The 12169-nt window shown below is 31.3% G+C and overlaps 1 protein-coding gene across 1 annotated transcript; it reads left to right on the top strand.

Annotated features, from left to right (window-relative positions):
* Positions 1 to 7031: 7031 nt before the first annotated feature.
* On the top strand, positions 7032 to 10210 carry LOC106779931. Its single transcript, XM_014668151.2, has 7 exons — positions 7032 to 7101; positions 7222 to 7308; positions 7448 to 7642; positions 7754 to 7921; positions 8033 to 8086; positions 9518 to 9664; positions 9839 to 10210. Exons 1-7 carry the CDS (start codon positions 7045 to 7047, stop codon positions 10208 to 10210), a joined length of 1080 nt encoding a protein of 359 aa, XP_014523637.1. The 5' UTR covers positions 7032 to 7044.
* Positions 10211 to 12169: the final 1959 nt, after the last annotated feature.

The following is a 12169-nucleotide window of genomic DNA, read 5'->3' as shown; positions in this document are numbered from 1 at the left end:
CTTTTCAAAATATTTTTATTTGTTTTTGAATTTTTGTGAAAGAAAGGGAAAAGATTTTCAGCACAAGGCCTACGCGAGCGGTCGCACGTGTGCTTAAATCTTTCCAAAATATTTTTATTTGATTTTAATTTTTAAAAGAAAAGGGAAAAGATTTTCAGCACAAGGCCTACGCGAGCGGTCGCACGTGTGCTTAAACCTTTTCAAAAATATTTGTATTGATTTTTGATTTTTTTGTAAAAGAAAAGGGAAAAGATTTTTAGCACAAGGCCTACGCGAGCGGTCGCACGTGTGCTTAAATCTTTTCAAAATATTTTTTATTAATTTTTAATTTTTATGATTTTTATATTTTGTTTTTATTAGCAAAGAAATATAACAACCCACAATAATAAAACAAATGTCAAAGATAAAAAAATACAAAAAAAAAAAAAACAATAAAAAAACATCACACTCCAAGCCCAATAAGAATAAGGGTGCAGAGATTAAAAACCGGAGGTGTTGAAAAAAAATGAAGCTTCTGGTTTGAGCCCAAAGACAGGAGGTGCGACAGNNAAATTTGGAGGTGCAGAAACTTCTTTGACCCAGCCCAAATGGATAAAGAGGTGCAACTGTGAATATTAGGGGGGTGCCACTTGATAGATGCTGGCCCAAACCCAAATCCTCTTTTCCTTGCTTGCAGAAAGGGAATAGTGGTGCGAACAGAGTTGCGCGGTGACAGACAGAGAAATCACAGCCCAAGCCCAAAGCCTTTTCCATTTCTTTTTTTTTTTGCTGAATAGAAATGGGGGTGTGAAACGTGAATGAGGGGTGCAGGGAAGAACAGAGAACCCATCTGCTAGGCCCAAGGCCACTTAACCCTAAACTGATCAGGGTTCCTCCAATCTCTTCTCATTTTTTGCCAAAGTACTGTCGAGAGAAACACAGGCCTTCTTCTCTCTCGAAGGTAACAGCCAGCGACAGGTTCGCCTCTCTNCTTGAGGACGCCGCCGCCTCCGCCGGGCTGGTCGTCACCAGATGCAGCCTGAAACGCCGTCAGATCTGACGGCTGCCGCTATGGACTCCGCCAGATGCCGCACCCCGCTCTCCTTTCGTCTTCTGCTTTTCGCGCGAGAAGAAAATCACCACCCTAGGTCACGATGCCACANCGGAAACAAACCCAGGGGAACAATTTTACTTCGTCGACCTCCGATTCGGCGCGACTCAGATTTGCTGCCGGTACANGCGGCAGATGCCGGCATCCACCCTGGCTCCGCCACCCACGACTCGGGGTGCCAACCGTAACGCTAATTCCTCCTTTCCTTTTTCGAGTTGGGCTTGTCTTCTTAGAGATCCACCACCACGAGACGCGGCTCCTTACTGGTATCGTCGACCACCATCAGGATTCCATTTTGCTGGTGATTGGAAATGGCTTCAGTATAGGACGAATATGGTTGGGAAGTGGTTTGAGATATCGATGGGAAGAGTGATGGAGATGGAGGTCAATTTTATCTTCTCTGTTTTGGTTTCTGTTTGTGGAAACGAATAATTGATAATAGAGATTTGAGGGAAGAATTGGTGTTGCCAGAGATAGTAGAAGTGGATGACGAGCACGGCGTTGACCAGAGACGGTGGTGACTCGACGCGTATTCCTCNAAGCTCGAAACTCTCCAAGCTCAAAGCTCCCCAAGCTCGAAGCTCTTCCTCTTGTCCCCTTTTCTGTTGTTGTTTTGTTTTGCTGCAGGTGAGTGCCGAATGGTGCTTGAGTGGGGTCTTTCTCGGCTTTGNTTTGATTGGGTTTTGTGTATACACAGAGGGTGAGAGAGTTTGAGCGTGAGGGAAAATGGCGTTGGGGGATAATGAAGAGATAATGAAGAGTGAATATAGAAGTTGAAGTTGGTTGGAGATTTGATGAGGATCAAGGTGGTGGAAGGGTGCTGACGGTGGGGGAGACCATGAATAGAGATGGTTGGGGTTTATGGAGTTGAAAATGGGTTCTCTCTTTTTTTGTTTTCAATGCAGGGAAAATGGTTTTAGAAGTATGATGAGGAGGATGGGAATGGAGATGAAAATGGTGGAATGGCATTCGTAAAAGCTGTGTGCGATCGAGGAAAATGGGGTTGTTTGATAAGGTTTTTCTGAATAGATGTACTCAGAGTAATGTTTTTGGTTTTGGTTACGAGTTGCAAGAGCTGAAGAGTGGAGGTGAGTGTTTGGGTAATGGAGAAGATGGATGGAGTGTGTGTATGATTCTGTTGGGGTTGTTAGCTGTGATGGTAATTCTGTTGCTGGTCTAGAATCTCTTTTGCCATTCGAAAAATGTATTGGTATGATGATGATGGAAACGTATAGAGGTGGAGGTTATGAAGTGGGTGATTGAATCTCATTTTTTGTTTTGATATCCTGATACTAAACTTCCTCTCTGCCCACAACTGAATTGTTTTGTGCCAAATTGCCACCCCCTTCCCAATCCGCGTCTGCCATCAACCAAATAATGTTTTTTCAGCCAATCCAAAACGTGCCTGCCAATTTTGCCATGCACCTCTGCCAAAACTTTCATTTTTCCCTTTCCCACCAAACAAAAATCTTTTTTTCTTTTTTTCTTTTTTCTTTCTTCTTTTTTTTTTATGTTTTCCTTTTTCGTTTTCTTTTCTTTTTTTTTTTTATCTTTTCCTTTTTCGTTTTCTTTCCTTTTTTTTCTTTTTTCAATTAAATTTAAAAAAACTAAATCAAATAATAAATAATAAAAGCAAAATAATAAAAAATTAATAAAAATAAATAAATAAAATCAAATCAAATAAAATCAAATAAAATAAANATAAAAAAAACTAGCCTTATTATTTAATTACCCGGACGAAATTGGGTGTTGACAAAACCCTAGAATGAGAAAAGGAGAGCTCCTGCATCCAATTCTACCTCGAAAGGGTCAAAAAGAGTGTCTCTGTGCTTCAGCCGTCTAAAAATACAAACCCTAACGTGCAGAGGTCCTTAAATAGATCAGAAACAAGTCCAAAGGCCCAACACATTGGCACTCAACGCCCCAACTAAGGGAAAGCAAGCGAGACTGCAAGAGAACTAGCGCTCAAGGCCCTGATTGAAGGCAACCAGCCGTCCAAAGTGAGTTGCAGACTGGCGCTCAACGCCCCTTAGAGGGAAATCAGGCGTTGGTGCGCAAACATCACCCTTGAGGGCCCCTAAAGGGGGTAAGCAAGCTTCATGTGTGACTATTGGTGTTGAGGGCCCCAGAAAAGGGCAACTAGGTGTGGTTGCGTGAGAACCTGCGCCTAGGGCCCCTAGAAAAGGGCAATTAGGCGCCCTAAACCTTCTTCAGCCTTCTTCTCTAGTTCTTTTGTTGTCCCTCTTGCGTTCTGACTCCTTGATACTTTTACTCCTCTTCCAAATCATTCCAATAACCTACAAAAATCAAGGAAATTAGTGATAAAAATCATCAAGTATAACCTCAATTCTCTTTTTCACACAATTTAACTAAAAAAAAGAGTTTAAGCAAGCTTTAAAGTCAAAAAGGGTTAGTTTAATATCAAAATTGAATTATAGATAATAGTAAAATCAATCGTTATCAGTGTGGGCAACTTGTACATGCTTCTTGAATCTTTCTCAATATTCATACAAGCTTTGACCACCTAGCTGCCTTATTCTAGAGATATCTTTCCTTATGGTCGTGGTCCTTGATGTTGGGAAAATTTCCTCCAAAAATTTAAGATCATCCCAGCTAGTGATGGACCTTGGCGCAAGGTAATACAATCAATCATTTGCCACACCCTCTAATGAATGTGGGAACGCCTTCAAGAAGATGTGATCTTCAGGGACATTTGGAGGCTTCATTGTTGAACAGACTATGTGGAACTCCTTCAGATGCTTATATGGGCATTCACATGCAACACCATGAAACTTGGTCAACAAATAGATCAGTCTAGTTTTGAGAACATATGGAACATCCTCATTAGAATACTGGATACACAAGCTTTTAGAAGTGAAATCAAGTGTCGTCATCTTCCTAAGAGTCCTTGGAGGTTGAGAGCCATGTTGTTCTTAGTATAAGATTTAGCAAAATCATAATCAGATGCAATATGCACAATATAAGACGCAGAAGGATAGTGCTCACACTCTAATGGTACTAACTCGAATGGTACAGACTCTAAAGACAAATTCTTAGAATGCCTAACTAATCTATTAAAGGTCTTCTCAATTACAGGATCAAAGGGTGTTAGAAGTCTAGGATGACCCCTAGTCATGCACTAAGTCAACATAAATCATGAAAAGTCAACATAAGCAAACATAAAGTGGTTACAATTGCAAGTATTTGCTTATCTAATCAAAATGAGTTACAATTTTGTGAGCAACACTCTAAAATCATGAAATAATAACACAAACATTTTCAAAGCAAAATTTAAAGGATAACTAGTTTTACCATAAAAAGAAAGTTTGGAAAGATGGGAAAGTAAAACTTGATAATTAAAAAAAAAATAGAAAAAGCCTTTTATTTTCTACACAAAGTTCATATATGATATGTCCAATTCTGATAAAAGGATCAAAAGTTATCGCAGTTTGAAGTTTCGACAAATCCTATTTTCAAAACTTTTTGTAACTCACAATTGGGACTGGCATAAGTACTTCTGGGATTTTTCTAACAAAATATGGACCAAAAGAAGTGCACACAAAAATTTCAAAGAAAAGTAACACCTCTAGCTACCAAAACAAAAATAGCCAATTCATTAGGAAAAGTAGGTACATTTCATGACACTATTCATGGTGATTTTGAAGGTGGTTTTCGATGGTTTTTAGTGGTTTTGCACAAACAACATGACAAATATCTCCAATTCTCCTTATTTTAACACGAAACAAACACAAAACAAAATGCACAAACTCAAAACAAACAAATAGGAAACACACTAAACAAAACATACACAAACACATAAAACATAAGATAGAACCGTTGGTCCCCGACAACGGTGCAAAATTTGATCGTCTATGTCATGCTTGACTCAAATTGATGTTCCAAATTAAATGCAATAACTAGGGAATGACTCCTAGGTCATCTCTTAAGGACCAATTTTTGGGTTCTATCATATGATCAAACACGTGGTGTGGAGTAGGGGGGTTTTGAACAAATTTATGAATTGAAATCAACAACTTAATTAACTCAAATTAAATAGGGATTAAAAACGATTGGAAACTAGTTCAATTGCAATGTTCCCAATTCTTGGTTAACAACAAATTACATGCTACTCTCTCACCTGTAATTCAACACGAATTAACCAACTAAGCGAAGGTTAATCCAGTCTTCAAAATTATGAATTAAGCAAACACAATGCATATATCTAATCAATTATGCATCACACAGTTTAATCAACTAAGCGGAGATTAAACACCAATTAGACCACTAAGTGTGTCCTAATTGCAAGCACAGAGCACATTAAACATAATGCAAGGCAACAACAACAGAATCAAATGACAACACACCAATCTCAAGGGCACATTTGCAATCTCTCTAGTCACCAACCAACAAAATTCAAGCTCCGATTAAAAATAAGTGCAAATAGAAAAACGAAACTGAAAACATTAGAGCGAGATAATGCGAACTGGAAAAACGAAATGAACCTATAAAACGGAAATGAACCTAGAAAAAGGAAATGAACCCAAAAAACGAAGTTCAAAAGAGAAAATACAATTGAATACAGAACTGCAAAATGAAATAGAACTTGAAACGAAGTTGCAATGCGAAAATGAAAATGGAATTGGAAGTACAAAGGAGGCAAGAATAAGCAGAGGAGGCAAGAACAATAAACATTATTCTAATTCAACTTCAAACGAATTCAAAATGAACAAAAGAGAAGGAAAACGAAATAAAACCTAAACCCCAAAGGGAGGAGCTCTCACGTCCAAAAGAATGCAATGGAATATAATGAGTAGAATGGGCACTCAACCCTAGGTCCCAAGTCAGCCCCTCTTTTGGGCCTTTCACAAATATGACCCAAAATGGACCTAAAACTAATTTTGGTCCAAAATACAAAGAAAAAACAAATAAAAGGAAAAACAAATTTGAGGTGGATAAATAACATGACATCTTTTCTTAAAGTCCAAAATAAAAGTCTATAAACTAAGTTGAAAATAATAATAGGAATGATTAATCTTAAATAATTCAAATTAATTAAAATATGAATTACTGGTCAAATTAAGCCCAAATAGCAAAATAGAGAGAATAATTGACACTTAGGCACAATTCACTAATTAAATTCGGTGCGAAAAGGTAAGTGAATATGACAAAATAATGATTCATCACCCTCCACGGGGATTATTGGTGGACAATGGCAGTGAACAATGGTTAACCGTTAAAAAAGACATTGTAGAGAATTGAAATTAGGAGCGAGGATTGAGGTATGCAAACACAGGTGTTGGAACCTTAGACTTTGATACCATGTTTAATATAATGAAAACTATGTGTTGTATTAATCTCCCTTATGTTGAATAAACACGTAGGATACTCTATTTCTTATAGAAAAAATATAAACTAAGCCTAAAATACAAATAAGGAATAATAACAAACTAATTAAAGATAAAAGATAAAGATATATAAGATGTATAATTATCTAATATATCTAACAAGATTATTAATTATTTAATTAAACACTAATTTAAGATCAATACTAACAACATATTTGATGCAAAAATCATATTTTATTCTTTATTTATTGAAAGACAAAATAATAAGTGTTAAAGAACCTATATTTATTACAATTAATAAAGAAAGATATATAATAAAAGCTAAATAAAAACGGTTGAATAATAAATATGTATTAATTGCTATATTTGTTTTTCATGACAACCATTAATTAATGTAGCAGGTTAAAATATCATTAATTTATTTTATATATATATATATATATATATATATATATATATATATATATATATATATGTGTGTGTGTTTTTGTTTTTGATCTATACATTGTTGTGTAAAACATGATCAATACATTGTTGTTCGTCTTATATTTGTTGATTAGTCATGTTAATTATAAAGTTGACGGAATTCGGACTACACTAAAGGAAGACATGGAGTTGGAAAAACAACTTAAGCTCCTTAATAAGTCTCCTATCAAGACTATTAATGTATTTCACAATTTTATTTTATTTTTTTTATATTTCAGCATTGCTTTCTTTAGTAGAAGTTGATATCATAATGTATGGTTCGATAATTTTCTTATATGCGCTTTATTTTGGAATTTATAGACTGAATTTGGAGATATTATTGATTGTATTGACATTTTCAAACAACCAGCATTTGATCATCCTTTATTGAAGGACCATAAATTACAGGTATGTATATAAAGTAAATCTTTAAATAGAAATAAATTTGACTTTCCATTTCTTTCTCAATTTTTCACATTAATTTCAACCTTTATTTTACAATTTTTTCATGTTTTGATATTTGTGTTTCTTATTTCTTTAATTGTAGAGAAAACCCAACTTTCAAAATAGGATTGAAAAGTCAAATGTCAATAATTCAAGATTGACATCCATTTTTGGATTGGGTAAGGATAAATGTCCAACAAATACCGTTCCTATAATGAGAATAACAAAAGATGATCTTATTCGAGAAAAATCGTTGTTAAATGACGATATATTGGTTAAAGATCTTCCAGGTGTTCATGTAAGATATATTATAAAACTAACTATTAAAATGTTCATACTTTATTTTTATTAATTATATTTCATCTAATTTTTTTTTTATTTTTTTCTTTAAATATATTAAATTTTTAAGCTTGCAGAAGTTTCAATTCCACCACGTTATGGTCCTTATTACGGAATCAGCGGAAGAAATGCTATTTATAATCCAGAAGTTCATACCAAATCTCAAATATCTATGTCTCATTTATGGATTCAAAATGGACCAATAGAATTTACTAACAAAATTTCAACTGGATGGCATGTGAGTTATAATTACCAAAGTTAGCTTCTTCTTTTTTCACAAAAATATAAATGTATGTAATTTAGTTGATATAAAAAATATTCTAATTAATCCAGTACATTACTATATCAGGTGATTCCTAAACTATATGATGATTATTCAACTCGTTTATATGCTTCATGGACGGTAAGAAATATCATTACATTTTTTTAGAGTTGTCAAAATGGATAATCCGGCTCGATCCGGTCCGGCTTACCACGAGTTTGTCCCTTAGTAAACCAATCCAACCCGGCTTACTTATTAGCGAGCCGAAAAAATTTGAGTATGGCCTGACTCACCATGAGTTGTTGGATTAAACGGATTGGCTCACTAGCTCATTTAATTATAAGTTTTTTTTTAAAATAAAAAATTACAATTTTTTTTAATTCAAATCTATTAATTATTTGTTTATACTATTTTTTTTTCATTTTTAGTTTATGCATTTAAGAATCAAATTCAATTTAAGAAAATATATTTTATTTGTATTTCTGAAAATAACATTATTTCAAAAATAATATATATTTATTAACAATACAATTTTTTTACATTATTATATAAAAATTGTCTCTCTAAAATGTTATTTTACTCTTTTATTTGTTTTATTTGTTTTTAAGCCAATTAAATGTAATAATGAAAATATATTTCAACCTTGTCATTTAATACTTAATAAATTATTATATGCCACTAATGTATTTATATTGTCATACTAAATGAATATGGAAATAATGCATTAGACATACATTGATTAGACAAGTTTAGCAGTACACACTAGGCAAATATAGCAAAATTTATTAGATACTAGAGAAGTATATTCATATACTGATTACACGAGTCTAACAATACACAATATACATTAATTAGATGAAAATATTAGATGAGTTATTCTAAACATTGATTAGATGAGTCTGTCCATACAATGATAAGATAAGTCTAGAAATGGACATTAGATGAATTTTTTTCCATAAATTAATTAAATGAGTCTAGCAATATACGTTAGACTAGTATGTTCATACACCTATTAGATGAGTCTATTAATACACATTAGTCGACTTTATTTCATTAGACGAGTATTGCACTATCAATTAGACAAGCTTATCCTTTTGTATTTTTACAAAGTCTATTATTGTCTTTCTAAACCTATAAGTCATTTTTTATTTTGATTTTATTCAAAACTTAATTATAAACTTAAAAATTATTTATTATTTATTTTCTAAACCTCTAAAATCTCTTTTGATAATACACTCAAACACCAACTCGTATATAGGCATGAGTTTAAAACTAATTTGGTAGAAAATCAAAAACAAAATAAAGTATTTATACTTTATTTATTTCAAATATAAAAACATGTGAGAATAGCACCATTAAAACGTTGGATACTTTAGAGAACAATATCATAAAAAAAATGTTCAAATTTATTTCAATTTAAGAAAAGAAAACGTAATATATGCATACACATGAAAACATAAATAGTAGGATAAAATTAAGCCCTTGATTGAATCCTATATAAAATTTTAAATAATTTATTCATTATTATTAATATTATTTTTCAAAATTTAATATGATTTAAAAATTTTATAGACAGATAATTTTAAGAAGACAGGATGCTACAACATTCGATGTGCAGGTTTTGTTCAAACAAGCCAAAATATTTACCTTGGTGCACCTTTAGGCCAACCATCTATCTATGGGGGACCAACTTATGATTTTTCCCAATCTATTTCACAGGTTATAATCACTCTAAATAACTCTCATTATAATATAATAATAGAGTTAAATATATACATTAATTTCTTGAATACATATTTTAAGTGAATATAATGATAAAAACTTTAATATCAAATACACACAGTTAACACTATGCACGAGATATTTTTCCTAAACATGTGCATATATTTTCAGGATCCAGTGACCAAAAATTGGTGGTTACATGTAAAGCGTCAATTTATCGGATATTTTCCAGCAAAATTGTTCACCAACATGAGCTCTGCTAGTGAAGTGGGATGGGGTGGAAGAACAAGAACTACTCCTAGAACTCTTAGTCCTCAAATGGGGTCTGGACATTTTCCTGATGGTGATTGTTCTCATTCAGGTTACTTTAGAAAAGTGACCATTGAAGGTGTAAAAAGAATACCTTATGGACCTGAAACATTTCAAGCTTCTTCCTTTACCGACAATCCTAAATGTTTTGGTGTTAAATACTTTGGATTTTTAGGACCCAAATTTGGTAACCTTATCCAATTTGGAGGACCTGGTGGTAAATGTGGCAATTAATATACTTTTAAATTAAAATTTTAAATATTTATTTCTCGTTCTATTTTTTATATATGTGTTTTTAAAAATAAAATCAAAATAAAATTACAAACTTTTATAATGATCCAACCGATATTATTTTAATAGATTTTGAATCAAAATTTAATATGAATTTAAAATTTTAAAGAAATATAATTTCAAAAGAACGCTAAAATATAGTGCAAGTTTTGTTCAAACTAGCATAGAATTTACCTTGGTGCACGCTTAGGCCACCTATTTGTCTATGGGAAACCAATTTTTGATTTTGCTCATTTTATTTCTCATGTTATAATCATTCTAAATAACTTTCATTATAAGAGAAAGATAGATATAGATTTAAGACATGTACGATTTATATATACTTTAAAACAATATTTTTTTTTTTATCTCTAAAGAATTCGACTAGGTTAATATTTGAAAAAATTTCTTAATTATAATATTTCTCATCTTATCGTACCTTTAATTGTATATTTGATTTTCTTTGTATAATTTCATTCAATAATTTATCAAATTGTTTTTTAAGACACGCATTTTCATCATTTTTTAATATTTTTATTTGTCATTTATTTTTATCATGTAGATAATATTTATATAATAACTTTTATTTTCTAACTCATTATCATGAGTTTAGTTTTATCATTGTAATTGTATAAATAAATTTTATTAACTATAATATGATAATTTAATGTAATTGTCATTAATCATTTTTATCACTATCCAAGATATGTTGAAATTTAAAAAAAGAAAAATGTATGCTAATATTTAATTATTATTAGTTTAGTATTTAGTCTTTGTGTGATTTTGATCAATATATTATAATTTTTATTAGTATATAAAAAAGAAAGAATATTTCATTAGAATTTAAAAGATTGAAGAAAAGAAACATTTACACTAGTTTTTAATTTCAATATTTTTTCCAAATATATATATATATATATATATATATATATATATATATATATATATAGTTTATCAACTAGGTTTCATTAATATTTGCAAATTTAATAAATGTTCTCATTTTCATGAATCTTTATTTGGTATTTGAACTTGAATCATATAAAATTATAATTTTTTTATAAATATTTGATGTAAAGAAACGAGAATACTATCTTTCTAATATTTCTAATATTGAATATTTGATAATATTATGTTTCTTTTGTTAAATTTTTTTATTATTTTGTAAAAATTAATTAATTAATACTGAAACAGTGACAAAACATGTACGAGTAATGGAGATGGGACAAAAATTTTATACCCATTGAGTTTGGATCTTGGGATAGGTATTATTTTTTTCTATGGGCATGGATATGGGATATTGAAACCCCTTCTTTACTAGTCTTGTTGTCATCCTTACCACCAAAGTATATTAAATTGGTTTTGAAGTGTATATTAAATAGAAAATGATATTTTAACACTAATTTTTTGACATCATTTTGACACTGTACATGTGTCAAAATGTGGTTGGACAATTTCAAATTAAAAAAAAAAAACTTTGGTTTTTCTCTTCCAAATATATTCTTTCCTTAGCTTTTTTTAATTTGAAATCGTCCAACCATATTTTGATAGTATACATTAATTAATGTTAAAATATTATTTTCTATATTAAATTGGTTGTGAAACTAATCCAATATATGCTGATGTAATGTAATATGCCTTACATATATTAGAACTGATCTAATATATCTAAGTATTAGATTAGTTCCAAAGAAACTGATCTTATACATTTATTAGAAAAGTACAAAACAACAATTTTTTTTTAAAGAACTATTAGATTTGTTAACGGTTGAAACCGATTCTAGCCGTCACGACATAAATCCAAGAAAAATGTGAAATTATTTACATATACTTTCCTCTATTTTTTTGTCAACAAAATAGTATTATTAGTCAAACAACACTTCAATGAAATTTTTTATTTCATTTAAAACCAACTCACTAGAAAAG

Source organism: Vigna radiata, unplaced genomic scaffold (assembly GCF_000741045.1).
Source record: "Vigna radiata var. radiata cultivar VC1973A unplaced genomic scaffold, Vradiata_ver6 scaffold_70, whole genome shotgun sequence".
NCBI lineage: Eukaryota > Viridiplantae > Streptophyta > Magnoliopsida > Fabales > Fabaceae > Vigna > Vigna radiata.
This window is presented reverse-complemented; position numbering and strand designations above follow the sequence as displayed.

Excerpts from the sequence above, each read along its gene's own strand:
- LOC106779931 (XM_014668151.2), top strand. The coding sequence starts at position 7,045 with ATGGAGTTGGAAAAACAACTTAAGCTCCTTAATAAGTCTCCTATCAAG. Across the intron at positions 7,643-7,753 it reads AAGATCTTCCAGGTGTTCAT|CTTGCAGAAGTTTCAATTCC; the intron begins GTAAGATATATT and ends TAAATTTTTAAG. Across the intron at positions 8,087-9,517 it reads GTTTATATGCTTCATGGACG|ACAGATAATTTTAAGAAGAC; the intron begins GTAAGAAATATC and ends AAAATTTTATAG.